Source organism: Halichoerus grypus, chromosome 1 (genome assembly GCF_964656455.1).
Source record: "Halichoerus grypus chromosome 1, mHalGry1.hap1.1, whole genome shotgun sequence".
NCBI classification, from domain to species: Eukaryota; Metazoa; Chordata; class Mammalia; order Carnivora; family Phocidae; genus Halichoerus; species Halichoerus grypus.
The window spans coordinates 194067588-194094734 of record NC_135712.1 but is presented as its reverse complement, the minus strand read 5'-3'; the positions used below and the strand labels follow the sequence as shown (position 1 = coordinate 194094734).

General features: G+C 42.4%; 1 protein-coding gene across 6 annotated transcripts in view; it reads left to right on the top strand.

The window, feature by feature from the left end:
• CACNA2D3 (calcium voltage-gated channel auxiliary subunit alpha2delta 3) overlaps window positions 1–27147 on the top strand; it is an 852366-nt gene that overhangs the window by 675719 nt on the left and 149500 nt on the right. For 5 of the 6 annotated variants that reach the window (XR_013449537.1, XR_013449535.1, XR_013449538.1 and 2 more), the window contains 3 exons: window positions 594–689; window positions 6964–7085; window positions 9660–9740. Coding sequence is in view for 1 of the 6 variants with exons in the window: in XM_078076955.1 (XP_077933081.1) it covers window positions 594–689; window positions 6964–7085; window positions 9660–9740 (299 nt within the window). In the remaining 5 variants the exon portion in view is untranslated. The remainder of the gene's footprint in view (window positions 1–593; window positions 690–6963; window positions 7086–9659; window positions 9741–27147) is intronic. The other variant, XR_013449536.1, reaches the window with a different exon arrangement.

The window sequence follows — 27147 nt, the reverse complement described above, 5'->3', positions numbered from 1 at the left end:
TTACTCATCTCTTTGGGGATGGTGGTAAGAATAAGGCCTATGCTCTGGTAGAAGTTACAAGATGGTGACTTCAAATGGTGTAGAATTCAGGTCCTAGACATTTCTAGGTTGTAGGACCCTGCAGATTTGATTCAGTGGCTCAGTTGCTGTTGTCACTAATGACAGATTCCACTAATAAGAATGGATTTGTTAGGTCAATGCAAAAAGCTACCTCTAAGGATTTTCTTCCTCTCCTTAAAGTCATTCCCATTCCAGCCTACTGTCCTGAGTTTGCACCCAGAACCCTGAGATAAGCTGTGTTTATTTAGCATGGGGGTGCATTCTCTCATGGTGCTTTGGAGTTCTTGGAACTCAATGGAGTTCTTAGTTTTTCTTGCAAGAATTACCACAGAACTTTCCTAAGGGGTGAGTTTGCATTCTGTGCTTGGTGCCTGTGTGCATCTGTGTATGTGTGTGTGTTTCTATAATTTCTTTTAAAACTCCAGGTTTCAAAACTGCTATTTCATAAAACATTCTGTGAGTCTTCAAATGCAAAAGCCATTATCTGCTTACTGTCTGGAAGCATCCCCCTGTTGTCTGCTGCTGTGTTTCAGGAATTCTGACAAGGGCGTGGAGGTTGCCTTCCTTGGCACTCGTACTGGCCTCTCGAGGATCAACCTGTTTGTTGGGGCTGAGCAGCTCACCAATCAGTAAGTAGGAAGGCTCCTCTGCAGGGGCCCCGGGAGCCCCTGAAATGGGAAATTCAAAGGGCTGCTTGAGTTTCTTGATTCTACGACCGGTAGAAACAAAATTCAGGCCACCCCAGGCCGGCTGACATTGTTCCCCTCCGTTCTACCACGGGGGGCCCCAGCGTGTACGCTCACCTGCCTGTTGGCCTTTCCACAACCCTTTGTTCTTCATGCTCGCTGGCTTCTGTCCACCGTCCTGGAGTTCTCTCCCGGGCTGGTGAGTCATTGCAGAATCTGGCAATGGTGTGGCTGCGGGGGGGAGCAGCCAGAGGAGGGCTCCTGACAAATGGCTTCAGGGCATCCAGCTGCTCTGCAGAGGAATTCCTGCCTGTCCAGGAATCAGTGTTTCAAGTCTGTTGTTTATTTGTTTGTGTATGCTTTCCTAAACCTCGGTGCCTCTGCGCTGAGCCTGAGGGCCTGCGGAGCCCCAAGCCCAGGAGCGGGCAGTCTGGTGGTACTTGGGTTGGACAACATTTCCTTGTGCTTCCAAAGAGACCCAGATGCACAGTGGGCAGGCGTCGCTGAGTCCAGTACCCAGATGCCCTTGAAACCACCGCTCAGCCTCTGTGTCTTCATCGAGCAATAGGGCAATAGGGTCTTACCGCTTCAAACTGGTGTTGGAGCAGAGCTGGAGGGAGCCTGGGAAGTCTTTTCTGACCCCATTAATGTTTCTTGGTTTGGGTTTTTTTTTTTTTTTTCCTCTCAAGTAAGAGGCATTTTTAGGCCAGGGATAAATCTAGTCCGAGATTCAGAAAGCTTGCCAAGTATGTGTGGGAGGGTTCAGACGTTACTGTAGGACCTCACACACCCCGACCTATAGATACTTGGGGGTGAATAACCAAGCCACAGGCTGGCCACCAATCTGAAAGGGGTTGGCCCCATGGAGACCCGAGAAGGAGATGCTCCTGTCCCAGCAAGCCCCATTCAGCAGTTCTCTTGCCTCTTAGCTGAGGCCCCGACTCCAACCATATGATATTATAAAACCAAGTCTGGTAAATGGCATGTAAATAGATTTTTAGATGGTTTGTGACCTGGCTTTCAATTCCTACTCAAAGACTCTTTCTCAGCATCTCAGATTTGTCATTTAGGAAGTCGGCTACAGTTGTGACTTGATTTTTTCCAAGCCCTCTTTAGCCTTTTAGCCCAGCCCAAATGTTTTTTCAGAGGGCAAGTTCCTAGAAAGACTAGAAGTGTCGAGATACACATCACCTTCTCCTTTTGGGACCTAGAGAGACAGAAGGAGACACAGAAACTGACTTTCTCATGCTCAAGAGAAAGGCTGTTGTTTATCTTGAGATTAAAACAGATAAACTCAGAAGAACAACCACCACAACAAAACAAACAGTGCGCCTTGCTAGTGTGTCCTGTAGGTCACATTCAGGACTGCTGGGCAGAGCACCTGGCTCAGCCCACTGGTTTGCATCTGAGAAATGGCAGTGGTGATCTCCCTGGGTTCTTGTGAGGATCAAAAAAACTATGGATGTAAAACCACGTTGAGAAGCTAAAAATATCTGTAAGTACAGGTTAGCTCAGCTCCCTGTGACACCACTGTGACCCAGAGTGAGTTGTCATTGGGTATCCGGATGGATGAGATAATTCTTCTGTCTTCAAGAAACTCACAACATTGATTCATATGGAGGTACCTTGTGGCATATTGTACCTCTATACATTCATATATATTCATATAGAGGCACACAGAATTGAGTTCTCTTGTCTTAGAGTCTTGTACCTGTCTACCCCTTCAAGCAAATGGCATTTTTTAAAGATTTATTTATTTATTTATTTGACAGAGAGAGAGTGCCAGCGTGGGGGAGGGGGAGAGGAGGGGCACCAGGAGAGGGAGAGAGAGAATCTCAAGCAGACTCCCGCCTGAGCGCAGAGCCCGACTAGGGACTCAATCTCACCACCCTGAGATCATGACCTGAGCCAAAATCGAGAGTTGGACACTTAACCAACTGTGCCACCCAAATGGCAAATGACATTTGTTAAGACCCAACTATTCAGATATACTCTTAGCCAGGGCTAGAAAGCTTTTAGATTTTCTGTGTTTTCAAAGAAGGCATACAAGGAAGAGTGCAAAGTGCCGGGGAAAGGACTAGAGAATATGAAGTCCCACCCCATGTACTAGCATCAGCCTCCTACACTCTCTCTATGACCATCTCTATCACCTGATTTTAGAAGCACATTGATTCTAGTTCATGGCCTTTGTACCTGCCAATGTCAGCAGTGAATCTTGCGCCTTCAGCCTGGCCTTTTGGAGCATGTGTAGCACACATATAGAAGAGGTGATATCAGCCTCTGTGGGGGTGATTCTGCTCCCCTCAGAGTTCTAAGTCTAAGAGATGGCTGCCTCATACCTTCCATGTGAACCATAGAGAACGGAAGAAGCTCCTGAGCTCTAAGAATCCCATACACTTGTTGGAGCCATTTTCACTTTATAATGGGGCTCAGAGACTCAGTGACTGACCCAAGTACCTCACCCAAGGTCATTCAACTGTGCTTAAAACCTAGGCCTGTCTCACACAACACCACAACAGCCCCTGGCATCCAGAAGTAGGCTTTCATCTTCCCCAGAAAGATCTGTCTTCCTGAAGAACATTTTCAGAGATTCTGTAGAATCAGCTCTCTCTTTCTGCTTGCTTCTGAATCACCACTTGCCTAGTTGTCAGGAACCCACAAGGTTTCCCGGCAACCAGACCCTCTGCTATTAACACCAAAGCCAATGGAGATCAAGCACTGCAGGCTCCTGCTTGCCGCCCTGGGTGCCAGCACCATCTGGGCCTGGGCAGCAGGCATTGGGCACTCAGTTATGCAGTGTTCCAAGCCGATCACCTGCTGTCCTCAAATGTCCCCGTCAGTCTAAGCTATTATCCCCCCTTCCGGGCCTGGAAGAGGGACCGTTAACTGCTGAATGAGAAAGGTGCCTTCCTCCCTGTGGTTATATGCATCCCACCACTGAACAGGACCATCTCAAGTGAAAATGCATGGTTGTGCCATGGTGCGATGTGGGAGGCAGCTGTCCCTTCCACCTAGGGCTAGGCAGCAGAGTCTCCTTCACACACCTCTCCAAGTCAGGTTTACGAAGAATCTCATATCTAAAGAAAAAAAAAAATACAAAAGGTCACATTTCAGTATTTGTGAGTCCTATGGATTTTAGGATCAGGAAACATTACCACTGAACAGATCAGTGCCAGAAGTAGCTTGTCTGTAACATCAAGCCTGGGACTTCCTTCGCCCTGCACTCTGAATAACTCAGAGGTCTGTGCACTGTCTCAGCCCCGCTCATGACTCCACAGTTGGCCTTTTGAATGACAGCAGAGAGCCTTTACATGGGAACGTGGCCATACGGATGAGGAAATTTGAAAGAATTAAGAAATCCTATTTAGAAAAGATATAGCAGACTGCTTTGAATACTTGAGGAGCTCTTATCAGAATATGAGATTTGATTTATCATGTGATCATTAAGCATACGATGAGTGCCTGATGAGTGCCAGGCCCTGGAAATGCCAAGAAAAATAAGGTCTCTGCCCTTAGAGAGGAATTGGGACATAGTAGTATAAGTTAAAAGGAGACATATTTCCATGCTAAGAACTTTAAGGGTGGTCTCCAATGGAATGGATTTCCTCTAGGAGTGAGCTTTGCATCTTAGGAAGAGACCAAGGGATCGCTAGTTGACCAAACCCTAAAACTACAAATTTCTTTCCTGAATTAGAAGCCAATTCAAGTAGTTTCAAAGAACCAACTAATTGTAACTTAGCATATAAATTCAACCATGCTATAACAATGTAGAATATTTGAGTATTTCTCTCCATCATCTGTGTGATCCAACTCCACACTGCAAACTGCTAGATAGAAAATGATGCCATTTCCAGTTCAATGAGTGGCCTTTTCCCTGCATACACAATGTATCCTGATTGCTCTCCCTTCCTGCAAGCTCTCTGCAGACTGTCAACTAGCCAGGCAGTCACTTCCTCCCCTGAGTCCTACTGTATCAGCCAAGATGAGGCACTTGGGTACTAGAGAGTAAACATGATTCTTTGGAGTTAAGTGAACCAGCAAACACTCATTGGAACTTCAGGATGTGTAAGGCTCTGTGGTGGGAACCAAAATGGGAACAAAAGCTTCTTTCCTCATAGACCTCAGGAGACTTGGGATGGGGATATGACATAGTGCAGATGAGGCCAAGGAAGAAGGCTGTGTGACAGACCAAGGCTGTGGGCCCCAGCATGGGGCAGGGGCTTGCTCAGGTCTCTGTGCATTTGTGTGGTAGGTGGGATGTGATTTTGAAAGGAAGAGATGGGGAGGAGAGTGCATGTAGTCTTCAGGGTAGAGAGAAGCACTGTGGGCAGTGGGTGGGAGGCTGGGCAGGGTGAGGGATTTACAGAGGGGGCCGGAGCCATCCTGTTGTCTGGAAAGTAGGTCGGGGAGGCAGGAAGGGAGCAAGGATCTCTACATGGCCAACTGCTACCTCTGTTACACTTTTTCTAAGAAGAGTAAAAATCTACTTAAGAAGTTGGTCTTCCCAAGGATATGTGATCATGTGTGAATTGTAAGGCAAGACAGAGCTTTCTGACTTCCTTTGTCTTCAGAGATGATTTCTGGAGGCTTTGTTTGTTTGCTTGCTTTAGATGGTAAGATAATCAGTTCACTAGATATACTAGGAAAAATCATTTCCCCCACTGGGAGTCTCACTGCTGGAGTTCTACAAGGTATTTGAGTAATCCGGGGTGCATGGCGTTATACAGGTTCTCTCTGCACTGGGAAAGGCAGGTTGGGGTTCTGGAAGCCAACACCATTTTTACCCAGTAAAGGCAGTTGGGACACACTGGCATCTGAGTGGTGCCAGGATCCTCCCCCTCCTCCTCCTTTCCTCCTCCTCCCCCTTCCCTCCTCCTCCCCCTTCCCTCCTCCTCCCCCTTCCCCTCCGTCTCTTCCAGTTTTATTGAGAAATAATTGGCATACGCCACTGTAAAATTTCAGATGTACAGCATGATGGTTTTGGTTACGTATATGGTGAAATGATTACAATGGGTTGACTTAACATCTCTCATCTCAAATAGATACAATAAAAAGAACAGGAGAAAAATCCTCCTCATGATGAGAACTCTTAGGATTTAGTCTCTTCACAACTTGACTGTGGGTCCTGCAGCAATGTCAGCTGTAGTCCCCATGTGGCACATAACAGCCTTAGGACCGGCCAATCTTAGCCTTGTACCTTCTCACCACTCTCTTCCGATTTCCCTTGCCCCTACTCCCTGCCTCTGGTGACCACAAGTCTGATCTCTTTTTCTGAGTTTGGTGGGGTTTTTTTGTGTTTTTTTGTTTGTGTGTTTGTTTTTGTTTCTTTGTGTTTAGCTTCCACATTTAAGTGAGATCATACAGTATTTGTCTTTCTGTGTCTGATTATTTCACTTAATGTTTTCAAGTTCCATCCATGTTGTTGCAAATGGTAGGACTTTCTCATTTTTATGGCTGAATAATATTCCATTGTGTGTCTAGATACCACCATTTCTCTTTCCATTTGTCCATCGATGGACACTTAGGCTGTTACCCTATCTTGGCTGTTGTAAGTAATGCTGCAGTGAACAGCAAATATCATTTTGAGTTAGTGTTCTCATTTCCTTCATGTATATGCCCAGCAGTGGAATGGCTGGATAAGATGGTAGTCTTATTTTTAACTTTTTGAGGATCTTCCATACTGTTTTCCACAGTGGCTGCTCCAATTTCCATTCCCACCAACAGTGCACGAGTGTTCCCTTTTCTCCACACCTTCGAGAACACTTGCTGTCTCTTGTCTTTTTGATGATAGCCATCCTAACAGGCATGAGGTGATAGCTCACTGTGCTTTTGATTTGCATTTCCCTAATGACTAGTGATGTTGAGCGTCTTTTTATGTATCTGTTGGCCATTTGTATGTGTTTTTTGGAAAACTGTCTATTCACGTACGTTGCTCATTTTTAAATTGGATTATCTGTGGCTTTTTTTTTTCTTTTTAAAGATTTTATTTATTTATTTATTTGAGAGAGAGAGAATGAGAGAGAGAGAACACATGAGAGGGGATAGGGTCAAAGGGCGAAGCAGACTCCCTGCCGAGCAGGGAGCCTGGTGCGGGACTCGATCCAGGGACTCCAGGATCATGACCTGAGCTGAAGGCAGTCGCTTAACCAACTGAGCCACCCAGGCGCCCGGATTATCTGTGGCTTTTTGACGTGTTCTTATTCCTTTCCATTTCAAGGGACTTCCTGAAAGCTGGAGACAAGGAGAATATTTTTAATGCAGACCATTTCCCTCTCTGGTACCGAAGAGCTGCTGAGCAGATTCCTGGGAGTTTTGTCTACTCCATCCCATTCAGCACAGGTGGGTGTCCTTGTTGGAGGTGGGGGTCCATCTGTCTGGTCCTGCTGATCCAGGCATTGCATGCAGTGTGTAGGGGAGCTGTCTGAATGCTGGAGCAAGACAAGTTCTGTCTTGAGAGCCAGGGCTGAATATTGGCCTAGCAGTGAACCATCCACCTGTTCCATAAGTATAATGGCCCCAAGTAAAATGAAGCTTTTGCTTAACTAAAGTGTGCAAAGGGCATTTTGGGAAGCAGGACTGGTATTTTTTACTGTGTGGAATTTGAATACAAACTTCTCAGTAGATTTTTTTTTTTAATGTTGTCATGGCCCCACTTAGAGAAAATTCAGGCAGGCATAACATCCTTGCCAGAACCTTCAGTGAGTCGTACTATTCTGGAGGCCCACAATTCCCCTATCAGAAACTAAACTGATTCAAATCCACATGTAGAGGTGAAGGCTAAGATATTGTGTAGCCCTGCCTCTCCTGACAGAGGGTTACAGTGACCAAGGAAAAGCACATAGTCAGTGATTTTTCTAGTCCTAAGATTTTATGTTATAAAAAAAATTAAGGTTACCTCCCTCCAAAAAAGAACTGAACACCATCTTATTTCAACTAGGTTTAGAAACAAAACAAACTGAAAATAGTTCTTAATTGCCCTTGGCTTTTTCTTGTTTCACATAGCTGATACTTTTTGGTGCCCATTTTATGTAAGACTCTGACTGTGCATTGTAGGAACTTCAGAGGTGAATAAGACCTAGTTCTATAAGCTTGGATCACTTTGGACAGTTCAAACTATACTTATGTTTTATCTTAGAGCCTCTCAACTTAGTCTTTTGTAAGCATTCCTAAATCAACCCTAATAGAGGTTCTCTGGTGCTTAGTGTCAAAGCCCCCTCCCTGATTCTTAGCAGTGCTCATTTCCATGAATGAAGACATCTTCAGAAAGAGCACTTTCAAAATTTGCAGAAGACATGTTGACAAGAGTTGTCTAAAAGTTAGGTGAATGGACTCATTAGGAAGAGGGTCATTAATGAAGCTATTCAAGGAAAGGCCAAATGTTATTGTAGAAATTCCCTGAGCAGATGGAATTTTAGAGGAGATTATCACTTAGTTTCTTTTCAAGACTGAGATTCTTTGTACCCACACCCACACACATATGTGTTCTCATGTACGAATGTCCAGGTGACTAAAGCTCTCTCTTTATGTTTGTTTGTATGACACTTTATTGCCCAAAATATCAACTGAGAGACAGTGAACTTTCTCATTCTGCTGCAAACCTATGTCTTCTTTTATCATGCAGTATCACAATACTTTCTTTTTCTTGATCTTCTAAGAAAAAAATTAGAATTTAGCTTGCTGAATTTGGACTGGAAGCATCAAGTTATCCTTTTCTGACAGGATGGATTTTGCTCCAAGCTGGACAGGGAAAAGGAGTGGTGGGAAATAAGAGTTGTGAGCGATCAGCCCTTGTGTAGGTTTGCTTTGTTACTCGTCACCATTTTCCCTACAGAGACTTATGTCTGAGAAAAACAAAGTCTGGTTAATTGAGACTGGTGTAGAATTGGTTTTGGGCAAGTAGGGTTTCATTGAACTTTCAGTGAAATCCTATAATGAAAAAGAATTTACCTTCTTCATGGTAAAGTTAAGGATGAGTTAACATCTTAGGAGATTTTGTTCTCCGTTTGGATTCGGAGATGTTAAACATCACCAAGTTCAAGTGTTGTGGTGGGGCTCTCTCTCATTTTTTCTACTGTGTACTGATTACCTGTACCCATTGGAAAAGAAACTGGTTTTTATTACTGCTTAGACTTGAGCCAGGAGAAAATTCTCAATTACTTCAATCATAAGTGTATTCAGATTCAGGTCTGCCTTCTCCCTGTTTCCCAATTCGATTGGATTCCATTCCTTGAAACCGTTTATAAGGCAAGCACTGTACTAACAATTATTAACCAAGGGGGTTTGAAATTTCTGCTCAGTGTCTTTTAATTCATGGGTATTAGAATCATTGTTAGTAATTGAAAATCTTTTAGTGGTAATGCCATATTGTTACCACATTAATAAGAGTTTGGAGTGAGGATTGCATTCCAAGTCTATCCCTGATTGGAATGGTTTTGCTAAGAAAAACTGGGCTTGAACCTAGAATTTTATAAGTCAGTAAAGTCATAACCAACAAATCAGAGCTGAAATTCCCGACGTGTAAAACAATTTCAAAACCTTGTCTCATGTAGCTCTTCATGGCTGTATTCAGAGAGACAATGTAAATATGATCACTGACACAAGTAAACACTGTAATTAGTAACCACAAGTCATAAAAAGATGGGTTCCCTCCAATGATGCTTAATAATTTTGATGTGAAGAGGCTGGACACCCCCCCACCCAGTGTGGTGGTCAGAACTCCGTGCACTAGTTCCTTCAACTGAAAGGACTATCTACACAGAACCCATGGCCTCACAGAATTGGCCTACTCTGGGTTCTGGGAACCAAGCACCAGCACCATCTGCTGAGTTGGTGACCATAGGCCAATATGATTATTCTCTTAACCTGTGCATGTAACTCTTTCTATTTTTGTTGTGATGGTTTCTCTTCTTTCAGGAATAGTCAACAAAAGCAATGTGGTGACAGCGAGTACCTCCATCCAGCTCCTGGATGAACGGAAATCTCCTGTGGTGGCAGGTAAAGGATGGATTTTAATCAATTAATATACATAAGCATGGTGTCCATTCATCTGGCCAATCAATTACTTCTATGCAGCGTGTTTGTTTTTCACAGAATAAGTTTTGAAAGGAAACAAAAATTAAAAATTACTTCTTCCTTAGCTTGGTGCCATCTTCACCAGTTCAAGATTCTGACAGCTGGCTGTGTTGGATGTAACAACAGAAATCTTTCCCAGTACTCTTCTTCTTAAACTCTGAGCCAGTAAGAAACTGTTGGTACATGCAGAGGAGAATTTCTTGAACATAGGCAGCATGCTCATTTAAAGTAAGCTCTAGATCTCCCACCGCTGCATCATTGGGATAACAGGGGGCATTCTAAGGAATTGTGGGTTTGTTTTAGGCACACGCAAGCTGAAATGTACCTTCTGTGGAGAGCCTGAGATTTTTACCCCTCTCATCCTGCTGAGGAATTAGAGTTAGATGTATCTGCCAGTGCCAGGTTTGGGACCAGGAGAAAGCCAAAACATTTCACGATGGAGAGTCTTGAATTGTCAAAGAAATCCTGTCTTTGGCTTTTGCCATCTCTTTCACTCTCAAGGGTGGCAATAGATGTCTGTGGTGGCTGGGGGCTTTTGTTGCTGGTATTTTGGCCTAAAGGGTCTGAAACTGCCACAAGTGTTCCTTGGAGGACAGCTGCTGACAAAAATGGAGTCTATAAGTCTGGCGCATCGTCTATTTCTGATATTGTTGGAGCCATTGGTTGATGGGTGGGCAAGACCCTCCAAGCACCATCCTGATATTGGCTAGATTTACCAAAGGGAGTTGTTCTGTTTCTGGGCAGCCTCCCTCAATAAGTTGTACTGTAGGTGGACATTGAACATCAACTACTGTGTCTTCGCACACTGTGAATATTTGTGGGAAGGAGTTCAAATGGAGCAAACGTGTTTGGAGTGGCTGCTCTCTGGCTGGGAGACACTGGGCTCCTTTCCCCACTTTATTTTTGATTTAGCCTATGCATCATAATTGTATTAGTAGGGATGGAAAGATTTGGGGACAATTGCCCTGGTTATTCCTGGCTTGTTGGATATGGCAAGGAAGACGGTCTTATGTATCTGACCTGTAGATCCTCTTGAACTAGACAGACCTATAACTAATAAGCCAGGAGATAAGGACTCTGAAGATTCATGGCAGCTGGCTTCAAATTTTGTCACCTAGCATCTCATGTTCCTTGAAGAAAGTAGGAGATGGGATCATTTAACTCAGTAGGGTTTACTTTTGCACAAAGGAGGTCAGCCTTGCTTTCCCTGGGGTGACCCTGCCAGCTAGTTCTGGAGGCATGTTATCTCCTTGGAGCGGGGCCACTTCAACAGCAGCTGTCAAAGACATGGTCTGACCAAAGCGACTGTCCATCTGTTTGGAATTTTCTGAAAACCTTTTCCTTAGGTTTCTCATTCAGTCGTCATGTAGGATGTTCTGTGTCAGCCGTAAGATCACTGTGCCCATCCCAGCCACCCCGTCCAAGCCTGCAAACCAAGGTCAAATGTTTCCAAATGCCTATTATGTTGTAAATGTCTGAGCATGGGCAAAATGTAGACTCAGCCTGGGTACTGTGCATCCAGTGTTGAGGAGGACGTGAGTTTTCCAAATGGTTTGCTGATCTAAACTGGTCTACTGTAGAGTGACACAGCTGGCCAGAGACCACAGGCAGGTCATGAGACATGGTTTGGCCAACCGTGAGTGGGTGGAAGAGACATCCTGCTGTTTACTGCTACTCAGTGTGTATCAACCGGTCCCCATCTTCAGAAGATAATTACAGAGCAAAACAAAGAAGCAAGGTTATCTGAGGAACTGTATTTAGTACTTACCTTTTAAAACTGGTGGTGATTAACCTTGTTTTGAAGAGTGTGTTTGGTAGACGTAAGTAAAATGGATTTGGTTGGTCTGCTCTTGAAGGCTGCCAGGGATGCGGCACCATGAAGGCAATGACCTCAAGAGGACCCTTCTGTCTCCAGAAGCAGAGTGGCCTCTCCCGCTCTCCCCACAGATTGAGCTGACTCTGACTCAGCCATCATGTCACTGTGTGATTAGGTTCGGTAACTTTCTTCTGTGTATTTTCCTCAAGTTAAGTAGACACTGTTTACTGCTCTAAAATAAAAAAGGTCATTTTAATTGGGGAAGAAGCCTTGTTTTGGCAAGTGAAGATGAATATGTGAGCAAGCTTGCCCCCACCAGTGTGCCCCCAACAGCAGATGGAATACAGCCAACTGGCAGTAATTTGGGGTTTCAATGAAATCCTTGTGTTAAATTGAAATGTCTTTGGAAGGAAAGGTGTACAACTTTGCAAATAATTATCAAGGATGACTTTGAAAAGCTTGTTCTCCTCTCAAGCCTGATCTGGTATTCTCACGTTCATTGGCTATGTGTGTCTGGGACAGAAAGAGTTTCTTGTTTTGTTTTGTTTTGTTTTGTTTTTGCTTTATTCTCTTTTTTCTTTCTTTCTTTCTTTTTTTTTTCTTGTTGTTTTTTTTAAACAAAAACATTTAGATACTCATCTGTCAATGACATCTTTGAAGAAAGGGCAGTCAAACTGGGCAGGATTCCATTTGTGCATCAGCCTTGGTGCATAAATGGGCCCCATCCATCTTCTTGGCCTATGACATTGCTTACAGTCCTTCTCTTGAGGGACCTGCCAACTTTCCAGCTGCCACTAGTGTGCTGAATTTTCTTAATTGCTTTCCCTCTGCAAAGGAAGAAGTGGTAGGACTTTCCCTTTGGCCTACCACGACTCTCCAGAGCTCTGGAGGATTCTGTGCACGTCAGGCTACTCATCCATTTTTCTGTTGTTATTAGCAGCACAACCCTCAGACTGTAAAGTCCACATAGGTTTGTCACCTCCTCTGTAACTGGCTAAACGTGATCTTGGGTCTCTGAAGATCTATCTAAAATAAGATTGGGATCATAACCTCCCTCACCTTACTCTGGCTTGATTTGGGGATAAAATGAAAAAACAAATAAAATACTGGAATATGAAAAAGTGTAAAAATGCTAGGATTTGAGGTGACCTATTTTTATCTTCAAGTAGACAGCATATTCATTCATTCATTTATTCACTGTTTCCTGACCCCTTTCTTTTACCAGGCACTCTAGATATACTCGAGTAAGAACCAGGCTCCACAATGACATTCCCTCCCTCCCCTAGAGACCTGTAAAATAGCAGTTATTTTTAAAGCCATGTCCACCCAGGGCAGGTGAATAGAAAAGCTGGACAATTATCTAGAAGGTCCTGGAAGTCAAAAACTGTTCTTTTCCTCTCCTGTTGCTCAGAACAGAACCCTAGAGAGTACATAGTGGAGGCATAGTGGAGTGATCCTCAATAAGAATTCTATAAAATGAACTGAACTTGTAGAAACCTGTTTTGCACTCGCTTAGTTATTATTGACTTGAGTTCCATAAATTACATAGATCATGGTGTTAATTCTCTACTCTGCTCGTAATGGGGAGACTGGGCCCTATTGTCCAAAGTCATGGGCGCTGCTTCTACCAAGCAAGGATGGAAATGACATGGAGAGAAAGAGAAATACACAGAGGGCAGAACTGAGTCAGTCACCAGGGAAGGTGGAAGTCTACAGGGGACTTCTCCCCTCTTTGGACATTTTGTCCAACCCCCCTATTCTCCTTTTGGACTCTTTCTGACAAATACACAATATAGCATCTCAGTTTTCTCTAAAGAAGTTCAGATTTTGGGATTTTTAAATAACAGATAATAAATTCTGATTTTTTTTTTTGCATTTGCTTTACAATGTAAATTTTAGCATATCAAAATCTAGAACCTCTTCTACAAATGTTCCAGTTTGATTTCTTAAATAAAATTTAAAAGCTCTCCAAAGGCAAAGACGGTCCGGATTATCTTTGTATTCCTAGTGCTAAGCACAAAGGTTGACGTGTGGTAAATATGTCAAAAATCGTGGCAGAATAAATAACTCAAGGAAGATGGGCTTCATTTTCCCCTCTCCTGTGTAGGTACATAAGTGCAAATTGTACTGTCCAGACAAGGGGAACACAGTATTTGACGAAAACTCTAAGAGGTGCAGTCAAGCCCTACAACTCTAATCCATGCCCTAGTAATCTGACACAGACCACTATGAATATTTTAAGGAATAGAAAAACCGTTTAGTTCCCCATCCTAATGGCAGCTGTGCCGGCCTGGTAGTTACCTCTACATCAGTAAAAGTCTTTTCTGAGGGCTGAGCATTGAAGTGATGCTTAGAATAGCTAATCTGATCAGCAGCAGGGAAGGAAAAAAAAAAAAAAGTAGATGAGAGACCATAGAGGCATTGTTTTCCTACAGAAACAGTTTTTTAACACGGATTTTGTTTTTGAGGTGTGATGTACATACCAAAAATTCACTTATTTTAAGTGTAAAATTCAATTATTTTTAGTAAATTTGGGGGGAGCTCTGATCTGCCAGTCTGTTTCTTTGCAAGAAACACGTTGAAAAAAAAAAAAAGAAAGAAACACATTAAATCCATTCATTGGGGGGAATTTGAAAATGGGGTGATGTGGTCTCACTTGCATAATTCTAGGCAGTACAATGAAGGGGAATGCTTGATGTTAGGACAGAAGATCTCATTTTAACCAGCAAATTAGGAAAGAGATGAGCACTGTGGGCCACCAGCTATTGCCAGGTATGTGATATTTAAACTGAGTGTACTGCTTAAAATGAACCCTTCATTAGAAACGGGTGAATAATGGTTGGCAAGATGTTAGAGGCAAATCATCAGGTTAACAGTACTCCTTTGGCGGCATCTCACATTTTGGGGGTATACGAGTTAACTAGTACGGCAGGAATTACATGTCAGGTCTGCGTCGCGAAACTTCTAGTTTGTCAGATCTGAGCAAAATGAGTGTTTCATCTTGGCAGAAATGAATACCTACCCCTTAAACCATGGTTCTCAACCAGGGGCAGTTCCCTCCCACCCCAGGGACATCTGATAGCATGTAGAAACATTTTTGTCACAACTGGTTAAGAGGGGGATGCTACTGGCATCTAGTGGATAGAGGTCAGGGATGCTGGTAAACATCCTATAAGACACAGGACAGGGGCGCCTGGGTGGTTCACTCGTTAAGCGTCTGCCTTCGGCTCAGGTCATGATCTCAGGGTTCTGGGATCGAGCCCCGCATCGGGCTCCCTGCTCCATGGGAAGCCTGCTTCTCCCTCTCCCAATCCCCCTGCTTGTGTTCCTTCTCTCGCTGTGTCTCTCTCTGTCAAATAAATAAATAAAATCTTTTTTTTTCTTTTTTTTTTTTTAAGTCACAGGACAGCCCCTGAAAACAATAAAGAATTATCTGGCCCAAAATGTCAGTAGGGGAGAGATTGAGAAATGACAGGCAAACTTCAACCTTTAGGGCTTTCAAATTCAAATTCAAAATGTTTTCCCTTATAGGCTCATTTATAAAAAGATCTTGTTCCATTTCTTCCTTTTGTAATTAAGTCATTCAATAAATGTATATCTAGCACGTTACTGTGTACATAGTACTGGGGATACAGCTAGGAACAAGCACCCTCGAGGTCAGCGCGGAGTGTCTGGAGGGTTGTTGGTTGATACACTAAGAGGGCACTGTTGGCATGCTGTCGTACCTGGAGGCTGGGGTGATGGCTGCCCGGTGAAGCATCCTTCCACCCAAATGCCACAGCACCCCCTGAAAACACTGAGTAAGACCAAGGTGCTGCCAATGGAGAGCTTCCATTTGTGTGGGAGATACAGACAACAGACAAGTATTGCATGAATGGGAGAAGAGGAGGGAGGAGGGAAGGCCCCAGAGTGGTAAATGCTCTATAGAAAATTGACCGGGATAGGGCGCCTGGCGCTCAGTTGGTGAAGCGTCTGCCTTTGGCTCAGGTCATGATCCCAGGGTCCTGGGATCGAGTCCCACATCGGGCTCCCTGGTCAGCGGGAAGTCTGCTCCCTCTGCCCCTCCCCCCAGCTCGTGCTCTCTCTCTCTTTCTCTCTCACTCTCTCTCAAATGAATAAATTAAAAAAAAAAATCTTAAAAAAAAAAAAAAGAAAATAGACCAAGATAAAGAGATGAGGTGATGCTGGCGGTGGCGAAGGCAGAGAGGTGTGCTCATCTTCACACATGGATGTTTGGCTGTGTGGCGGGCTCCATGCTTCTCCAGACTGGGGGGGCGGTTAGGGAAGGCCTGACAGGAGCAGAGTCAGGTGGGTACTCTGAGACACAGAGGAGTATCTCAGGTTTCAGGAGTATTTAGTAGGATCTTAAAGCAGGACTGACAGGCAGGTGGGCAGATGACCCAGGGAGAGGTGGGGCACCCAAGGCAGGTCTTCGTTCTAAATGTCAGCTATGAGGTAAGGCTTTTTATGTGTTTGGCATTTGGTTTTCTCGTCTTCTTTTTTTTAAGCTGACAAATAGGAGCAAGCCAGGGCAAAAGGAGGTCTAAGCCAGTATGACTGACAAACATCATAGAAATGGGTTAATGATGGAGCTGCCAGTTATGCTGAATTTCAGGTCACCACGTAGCTGCCCCGCATACCACCATAGGCAGGGATGTGGGCACGGTAAGGATTCCTGTTCCAGAAATAAAAATAGCCCAGAGTTTTGAGAAACTGGATCCTGTGTGCTAACTCCCCAGGATACTCACTGCCAAGAGTCACTGTCCTTTTATAAACCTTATCAAAAGCGCCAGCATATCCTCCACCCAAAAATCAGTGGCAGAATTTTCAGATAACAGGTCCTCATGCCTGGCTTGTGCATTCTGAATCGGCAGGTTGAGACCCCTCTTTTTGAGGTCATGGTGTGATTTGGGCTTTAAAGCCAATGTGAACCAAGGGTTTGGCAGTGAGCCCAGGGCCATTTCACCCCTCTTATAAAATGAGGCTGATTGGTGCTTCAGGTGGATTTCTAAAACAGCCTAGTTTTTAAAGAGGGAGATTGATTTCATCGTCACAGAAAAGGAAAGGAATTTACCAATAATGGAGAATGACTTACACCCAGGTTCTATCTGGCTTTAGGGGACCCCTCTGGTTCCTGTCGAGAGAAATAAATTTGTTTATAAATATAGATACAGTACTTGGCAAATGCTTACAGTGAGTGCTCGATCATGAGTAGCTGCTAAATTATCATTGCTATTGCTTCTGTTGTTAGAATGACTATTGGCTACACTGACTACTACTCACTAGCCAGTGCTTATTGCCACGTGCTGTTCTCTGTGAAAACTTGCATAGATGCCATTATGGTATCTTGACATGTTTCACAAAACTTTGAAACGCACACTTTCAGGTACCTGTGCCTTAGAACACAGGTTGGCCAACTGTAGCCCATGGGACCAAATCTAGGCTGTAGCCAATTTTGTTTTGTTTTCTTATAGTTTTATTGAGATATATTTCACATACTATAAAATTCACCCATGTAAATTGTACAGCTTATTGGACTTCAGTGTATTCACAGAGTTCTGCAACCATCACCACAATCTAATTTTACAACAATTTTGGGGTGCCTAGGTGTCTCAGTTGGTTAAGAATCTGACTCGGTTTCAGCTCAGGTCATGATCTCACTGTTGGGAGATGGAGCCCCGCGTTGGGCTCCACGCTCAGTGCAGAGTCTGCTTCAGATTCTCTGTCCCTCTCCCTCTGCTTCTTCTCCAGCTTATACGCTATCTCTCAAATAAATAAATAGATAAATAAATAAATAAATAAATAAATAATTTTAGAACAATTTCACCATCCCAGAAAGAACTCTTGTACACACACACTCTCGTTCTTGATACCTATTCCCTACCCCAGCCACAGGATACCACAAATCTACTTTCTGTCTCTATGGATTTGCCTATTCTGGACTTTGCAGATAAATGGAAACACACAGTATATGGCCTTGTGTGATCAGCTTCTTTCACTTAGCTTAATGTTTTCAAGGTCAATCCATATTGTAATATATGTCAATACTTTGTTTCTTTACTGCCAAATGATATTCCATTGTTTGTACGTACACCATTTTGTTTATCCATTCATCAGTTTATGGACATTTGGGTTCCTGTTTTTTAGCTGTTATTAACAATGTTGATAATACAAGTTTTTGTGTTGGTATATATTTCCATTTCTCTTGGGTAGCAGACACCTAAGAGTGGAATTTTGGTGTCATAGGGTAACTCTACATTTGATATTTTGAAGAACTACCAAGCTGTTTTCCAAAGTGGCTGCACCATTTTACAGTCCCATCAGCAATGTATGAGGGTTCCAATTTTTCCACATCTTTATCAACACTTGCTATTATCTGTCTTCTTTATTTTAGCCATCCTAGTGGGTGTGAAGTGATCTGCATTTCCCTAATAACTAGTTATGCTGAGCATCTTTTCCTATGCTACTTGCATTTGTTCATTGGAGGAATGTCTTTTCAGATCCTTTACCCATATTTCAATCACATTATCTGTCTTTTTATTGTTGAGATACGAGTTCTTTACATATTCTGGATATAAGAACTTTGTCTGATATCTACCATCTGTTTTTGTAAACAACATTTTATTGAAATACTGCTATGCTCTTATTGTCTATGTACTCCTTCCTATTAAAATGACAGAGCTCAGTAGTTGAATAGAGACCATATGGACTACAGTGCCAAGAATATTTACTACCTGGCCCTTTGTTCACTCACTTATTTCACCATATTTTTATCTTATCAAAATGAAGTGGATATATAAATCAGAGTCTATGTAAGTAAATGTTGAAGACAGAGCTTCATGTATCAGAAGGTGCCTATCTGTTGTGCCTAATGTTTTTATATATGCGGTTACACAGAAATCCCAATCAAAGATCCTAAGCTTTCTAAAAATATATGCTCTCATTGTCAGTCAAGACAGTGATTTACTTAATCTTCGCTCTAGTTTATAAACCTCTGAACAGTGTAATCAGCATAATGCTCGGTAGAGCATTGGAAATGCCCTCACATGCTTTGGTGGAAAACAGTTTATGGGATTTTTTTTTTTTTTTCCAACATGACTCATGAGAGATTTGGGGATTTATTTAGCTGGCTTTATCCAGGCAAATCTCCTAGTGACCTTATTGGGATCTTGATCTTGTTTAAGACTAGAATATATGTGACTCATGCTAAATGAAGTGCCCACAGAGGATAAAAGAGCTGATGTGAACCTTCCCTCCCTGGAAGAGAGGGACAGGCATCAGCATAGTCCGAAGCAGGAACATAAATGCTCTGACAGTCAGCCTGAGGACTCTCCTACTCGTGGAAAATGCTTTGGCCAGGTGGTGGTGGGAAAGGGACAGTGCTGATCAAAGACTTGGAATTCCCATGACCTCCCCAAGTCTGTGCCCACCACGAGCTCCTGGGTTCTATTCTGGATGAAAAGTTCTGCATGAGACAAGGATCGGCATCTAATTGTCATTCCTACTTCAAGACCAAATTATATGTGAACAGGCGGAGGCATATGGGAGTGTACAATTGTCTTTAAACAAACAAAGAAAAAAGACATTTTGGAATGAATCCATAGTTTGTGGTCATTTTTTATGCTTTTGCATCACTAACTTATTCCTACCAACTTCTGGATTTGTGCTGATATAGACAGGTTTTTAAGCCAAAATTATTTTTGTTATTGAATTATTTCATTTGTGTCATGCATTTCTTGCTCTATTATGCTGTAGGATCATCCCACATCTCCTCTCCCTTATTCTTTCCAGAACCCACCCCAAACAGGTTTCATCCACAGTGAAGTGTTTCTCCTCAATATTACCTATAACTTCCACATTATGGAATCCAAACTGCAAACATTCATTATCTCAGAGTTTCTGTGAGTCAGGGATCTGGGTGAAGTTTAGCTGGGTTCTCGGGCTTGGGGTTTCTCACAAAGGCTGCAATCCATGTACTGTGCCAGGGTCTGTCATGGGGCTGCAAATGAAAATGTTGCTGGGGCTGTGGTCTCATCTGAAGGCTCAACAAACAGAGGAAATGCTTCCATGTTCACTCCTGAGAAGCTTAGCAGCATTCAGTCCTCACTGGTTGTTGGTCAGCAGCCTCCCTTACTTCCTTGCCATGTGTCTGTCTCCACAGGTCAACTCACAATGCACAGGGTCCTACATGATTTGACCCCTAGTTACCCTCTAACCTCAGCTCCTTCTACTTCCACCTTTACTCACTCAGCCACATTGCCCTTATTCTGTTCTTCAAGCACATTAAACTTGCTCCTATGTCAGTGCCATTGCACCTGCTGTGCCTTCTCCCTGGGACAGTTTTCCTCTAGATATCTTCACCATTGGCTCCATATTTTCCTGCAAGTTTCTGCTCAACTGTTTTGTGGGAGGGATTTCCTGATCACCATGTGTAAAGTAGAAACTCTTCTTCTCCCATAACCACAGTACTCTGTGCCCTGCACACCTGCTTTTCCACCATCTGATATATATTTTGTATGTCTTTATCTTCTCCTTCTGTGAGATGTTAAGTTCAATGGAGCATATACTTTATATTTTTTATTCTCTGCTTCATCTTTGATACTTAGAAAATTGCCTGGCATGCAGAAGGTGCTTAGAAATTTGTCAAATTATTGACTTTGCATTGTTTTGTAACCACATTAGCTAAATCATTCAGACTTAACTCTGACTTTAACTGATTTTAGTGCATATCGTTGGCACTTGAATGGCATGACTCCCACATTTTTAAGATCTTCTTGCACTCCTTACTCTCCTCCCCTTTCCTCTTGCTTTTTATAATTTGTCCCTTGATCAATTAAAGTTGATCTTGAGTCATTTTTCTTCAAAAGCAATGTATTGGTGGCATGCTCCCTGAACCATGGCGTATCTGAGAATTGCGATCTTAGTTTGGTTCCTTGTTAAGGTTTGTTTTTTTTATTTGTATGGTTGGTTTCTAGACTTCAGAATTTTTAATTTGTTCTTTAAAACTTGAAAATTTTACCAGGATCCATTTGTTTTGTTTATGTGTTTTTTTTCTCTAGTATATACTGATTGAGACTTTTATGTACCAACCACTAAGCTAGACTAACTTTTAAGATTTTTTTCATTAATCTCTCCTATAGGAAGCTTTTCTTGATCTATATAATTGGAGTTTTTCTTTAGCTCAGGAACGATACCTTCTCAGATTTTCTTTCCTTCTCTTTGATAAATTCTAATCTATTTATCAGGAAAACCAATTATCCATATGTTAGTTCTTCACATTTGCTCCTTCATTTCTATCATCTTCTATTACTTTCATCACTGTTTCTTTCTTCCATAGTCCTGGAGTGAATATTCCCTATTAGGTATTCTATATCACTGATTCAGTATGTTGCAATATTTCCTTTGTACCTCTGATGGCGGCTATGGTAAATTTTATTCATTTTTTCACTTAGTTATGTATCTAGTTTTATTCATTTATCATTTGCTATTATTAGTTATTATTTTATTATTCATTATTATTTTATGATTGTTTGCAATTATTTACTCCTTTGTTTCTTATAAGGGGAACAAATATCCTTGCCATTGCTGTGTCACTCACTATGCCTTCCTACTGGAGCTGTATGCTTCTGTGCCTCCTTAACTCCAAACTTAGCCGTATACATATTATTGCCAATGGAATGTGAGTGGGTATAATGACAGCAAATCCAATCAGAAACTTTAAAAATTGTACTAAGGTATGTTTTAAAATAGATCTTTCATTCTTCTTCTGCATCTTATGGGCAGTGCTGCCTTTGTTCCTTTTTTAAAAAATATCTTTTAGGAGGATCCATTTAGGTTTCTTTCTTAATTTTAATCACCATTAAAATATGGGATGGTTGCCACTGAACAAGGTGAATGACTTCCCCTTAAGTGTCCCTTATTGTTGACTTCAGAGTAATCCTTGGAGACTAAGATAGAAGACTAGTTGATATGCACAGCCCCTAAACAAATATCCAGTGTCTAGATATCTTCCATCTAGAATGGCATTGCAGACTGGTAAAAGATGCCATATCCTGCTGCCTGGTAGTCTGACTACTTAGGTGAATCAAAGTCATCTGTAGTTTTCATTCCTTGTAAGAAACAGTAGATAAAAACTGTGGCCTCTAAATTGTGCTTATCTCACTGTCCTCCCTTCCGTGTATCATCCTATTATATGCTACATTGTTGAGATTCTTCCTGTCTAGTGGAGGAAAACAGCAAGGTCTTAATGGCAGGTGTTGTAGGAGTTAAATGTCCACAGACATCTTACATGGGAGGGAATGGTTTCCCTCTGGTTTGTGAAGCCCCTGTCTCAGAGAAAAAATACCAGAGTAAGGATCTGTATGATGGTCATATCTCTGCTTTGGATAGTGGACATCCATCCTGGAGTCTTGGATATCATTGAGCAGCATTTCCAATTTCTAGATCCTCATAACATTTTTTTTTTCTTTGTATTCATGAGCAACACTACTTATTAGGCAGTAACTAATTTTATCATTTTCTCAAGTAGCTGCAAGAGAGTACAGCTGAATTTCTACCCCTCCCATTCTAAAAACATCTTTTCCAGCTCAGCAGGGTCATGGGTGATATAAGAACCTTCATTTTTCTTGGTCTTTTCATCTGATTTCCTGGGTCTTGGTGGGACCAGAGTTCTGGCAGTAACACACTGGCTGGTGGTTGGGTTTCTTTTCTCTGCCGTATTTTAAGGTAGGTGTCGGTAGTGCTAGGAAAGGATCCCAACTCTGACTTCTTCAAACCTGTCACATCCCCAAAAATGTTGTTGGGTGTTGGCCTTAGAAAGACCTGCATCCAAATTCCTACTCCACTACTTACTAGTGGTACAACCTTGAACAAATAACCCAAATCCAGTGATTGTCTTTCTTCAACTGTAATGTGGCAATAAAATGCCCACATGGTTTAGTCAATATGAGGCTTAGAGAAAATGAAAGTATTATACTTGGGAAACAACTGACACAAAACTGGGTGCTCAATAAATGTTGAATGTGTGATTACAATTAATATAATAATGCCATCATCTTGATACGTGGTTCACACAGAATGCATGAAGAATGGTGGTTCGGGTTATATTATCCATGTTAACCCCATACTCTTGCAGCTGCACTTGTCAAGCCTATAACTAATTACCTGTGTGACTAGAAAAGTCCTGTGCCTTTTCCATGCTTCTATTTGTAAAATAAGGGCATAGAACTATATCAGGGTAACAAATAGGTTTAACCTTTATTGTTAACTCCAGTTGATCAGTACTGGGAACCTGGAAAACAGACTTAAAAGGATTCTGAGGCCGTGGCTGGGCTCAGAAGATAAATTTGCCAAAATCTATTAGTGATGTCTGGCATGGGTAGAGAGGCTGGTTCTCACAGCTATCCCAAATTTGCCAGGCCTAAACTAAATGCTCTCTAGGGATTTTCTCAACGCCCAATCATTTGGTTCCTTTTCTGGGTCTTCTTGATGGGCCTTTGTAATTCGGTGACATCCTGTCCATCCAAATGAATATTTAGTATCAGTGGGGTGAAAAGTATGTATGGATACTCCAGTTAAGAATCTGAAAGGAGGGCGCATGGATGGCACAGGTAGTTAAGTGTCCAACTCTTGGTTTTTGGCTCAGGTCATGATCTCAGCATCCTGGGATTAAACCCCACATCAGGCTCCACACTCAGAGGGGAGTCTGCTTGAGATTCCCTCTTCCTCTGCCTCTCTGGCTTGTGCTCTCTCTTTCTCTCAAATAAATAAATAAGATCTTAAAAAAAAAAAAAAAAAAGAATCTGAAAGAGTGGTAGACCATGAAGCAGCTTCTCCAGATGGAATGAGGGTTTCTTTGAGACTTCATTGCAATTTGAGAAAGAAAGAGAGAGAGAGAGAGAGAGAGAGAGGGAGGGAGGGAGAGAGAGAGAGAAAGAAAAGAAAAAGAAAGAAAGAAAGAAAGAAAGAAAGAAAGAAAGAAAGAAAGAAAGAAAGAAAAGGAAAAGGAAAAGAAAGGAAAGGAAAGGAAAAGAGAGAGAGAGAGAGAAAAGAAATCAAGTATTTTCATCAAAAGGGAAAACAAGATAGTTCCGTAAAGTTATGCATATAAACCACATCCCAGTGATGCCATGTAGGGTTTGGAATATCATTTGCTGGTAGATTTCTGTCCAATAACATTTAGCAATGGATACACTGGTGGGTTTAACCAAACCAGAAACAGTTATTTCCTGATTTCCAATTGAAAGGTATAGGTTTCTAACAGTTGTATAATTGTATTAATGTGTGCTATGGATAGATTATTTTAGAAATTGATTTGTCCACTTCCTTTAATATTTAGGATCTAAGGCACCAGTGTCTTATTTCTGGGGTAACTCAGGTAATGAGATTTCATTTTTATGAATCTTCAGGAGGAAATCATGCAAATTGCTTCTCACTCTTGCATTTTTGTAAGGAAAAATAGAACACCCAGTTGTCCATTGGTATTTTATCCATCTTAGGCACAACATTCTTCCTGCAAGTCAGGGATATTCACCTTAGTTTTAAAAGCTTTGCAGGTATCTATTTGACACTAGGTCATCTTTCTCTGCAATTTCTATGGCAGGGTATATTCTTCACGCTTTTTTATATGCCTCACTTCAGACAGCTACAGCATCTGTTGGATCCTGCTATTGTGAATTTGTGATCTCTGGCAAAACAAAAATCACCAGTCTATAGTCATACTGTTCCACTAAGTATAATGAAAAATCAGTATTTTAGATGGTTTGCTCAGAAACAATCAATACTATACATGAAATTTGTTCACAGCAAACCCTCAGCAAGGCTCTATGATAGAAGGGCATTTGTAGAGGGGAATTTATGAATATGACAGCAGCAATAAGCAGCTGAAAATAATCTATGAGACATTTTCAAATTACCCCTCATGAGCTGTAGTCCTTGTGAAAGATAATTTGTGGTTCTCACAGAATACCCTGCAAATTGGGTCTTTCATCTGCAATGTTTTTTATAGTTAAAACATTTCATTTCTCATATTAACAAGTGATAACTCTGCATTTGTTAATCTAAACAATTTGATTTCTATTTTTCTGTGCTGAGAGGCTGTTGACATTTCAGGGTAAGTAATTATTTTCATTGCCAACTGCTGTTTGTGGTGACTGTAGGCAAAAGATAGAAATCTGAATATACATAGGCATTGTTTTAATCATTTTCCAAAAGGACTATTCATAAAACAGGAATCTATTTGCCTGAGTTATCATCTGTACTTAGAAATCGAATAGGACATGGGTGTTGATGAGTGAGGATTCTAGTCACATTCAGGCTCTGCTGAGGTGTATTGGAAGCTCTCTCATATGCCCAGTGTGGGCAGAGGGTTGGGGTTGACCTGAAGTATCACCAGACCTCTGGCAGAGCACTGTGCACTTGGGGTCTTAAGTCACAGTAGCAAAAGGGAGCATGCCTTATTGGCCATGGTGGCTCCCAGCTTATGTAATACCCGTTCAAGTACCTTAGCACTGGTTGCCAGGATTACATGACGAATGCTCACGAGAACACCTCTCACCATGCCTGGTGCCTAGTGCCAGGTCTGGACACATTTGGTGAAATGGGGATCTGGGGATGACATATAAAAAGATCTTCTAAATTTCCTTTGTCATGCTGCCTTCTTAGCCAAACTTACAGTCCAGGGCAAGGGAAAGAATGATTTTTTTTTTTTCACCTGGATGCGCAGTCTTACCCACCAAAGTGCCACCCAAGGCAGAGTAGAAAGGAGGCACCAGGGTTTGGGATGGAGTTGTTGGGATGGAGTTGTTGGGACAGCCAGCTTTCTCTGGGGTCTGCATTTGATCTGAAAATCCATGCTGATTTTTCAATCTACTCCTCAACAGATCCAAGTTTATTTTAACATTCAGAAAAAAATTAACACCAAAGTTGATACCCCCCCTCCCCCCAAGAAAATCATGTAGCAAAATTGCTGCTCTAAGATGGTCTATCTTTAGCTTGTGGTGCGCGGGGCCCACGCTCGTTGTGAGGCACTGTGGGCAGGTGTAGATGGCCTCTGTGATGTTTCGGGGAGCATCGGTATGTGTCCTGCAGGGTAGGCTGTGGTAGGTTCCTCGGTACTTCCCGTGGCCTCTTCATACTACTGGCTGAGGCTCTGGCAGCTTCGGACAGGGAGAAAAATACTCCTGCTTGTGTGGACCTCCCATTCACATTCCGGGTTAGGCAATGGACTACTAATTTAGGATCCAAACTGATTTTTACATGGCCTGAAGGAGTGAATGTAGAGCCCGTACCCTGAATGGCAAATGTGTTTTATCCTTTGAACCGATTCCAATTGATTAGTTCTGGTTGCCTATAGTGCTGTCTTAAGAAGACATCTGCGTTGCATCAGGGCTCAGCTGGGAGGAGTGCTGGGATTGATTAGCGATGTCTGTCAAGGCCTCTGGAGGGACCACTGACCCTATATTCGCCATTCTTTGCTTTTGACATGTCCTTAACTCCTCTCTGTCAAATGATTTTAATACTAACAGGTGACTCTAAGTATGAGATAGGGCATCGTGAGAGAGAGCAGGTAGATGACATTTTAAGAAAACCTAGCATGAGAAAATGCACATTTACAAAATGCAGAAATCTGGAGCCAATTATTGCCATTACAGAAAGATTCCATGAAAGGCTCCTTTAAATAGCGAGCCCCCCTACTGCATTAAAATGATGATTTAATTTACAAAAATTCACTTTGCATGCAACTCTTCAGGACTGTGCCTGTGGAGGAAAGCAAGCCACACCTGATTTTTTTTAAACCTCGGCCTAAATAATGTTCAGGATGTCTGCTGCCACCTATCTTGAGTCTCTTGATAGTTCCCACTCTCTGCAGACTTCCTTCCTACTTCCTCTCCCAGAGTATTGAGTAGACAATCTGGGTGGTGGTCAACAGCTGCTGGCTTCCACCGTGCCCACGGCTGCATTTCATTAGTGGGTAAACTGATTGCTCCGAGTGTGTTTATGTGTGGGTGTGGCTGTACAAGCCTGTGCACTCTGTGCACTGTGTGTGTAGATACGGATACACACAAGCCATTATCTTGCTCTCAGCCCACCCTAAATTCATTCCTGCTGTAAGAGTTATAAATGGAAGGTTCCAGTCGCCTGGTGGATACAGCCTTTTGGTAACATGTGCCCCGGATTCCAACTCCCCGTCCTCTTTGTGTTTGTTTATATGTTATTTACCCTTGCATCAGAAAACTTCCCCAGACCCTGGGCCTGAGTCCCATTATCCAGACATGGAACCCTCCTCTTCCTCTGTGGCCTACAAAGCCCCAAATGGCTTTCTGATTTAGAAAATTAAATATAATCTGACTCTTGTGGCAAGCTTTGCAATTCCCAACCAACAGACTCTCCCATTAAATACATAACATATACAAGATCTAAAAGTATCACCAATCTCACATGAATTTGAATTATAGAGGCATTCAGTGCCCCTCGGGTAAGATTGCCAGCTTCTTCCCAGGCACTCAAAATTGG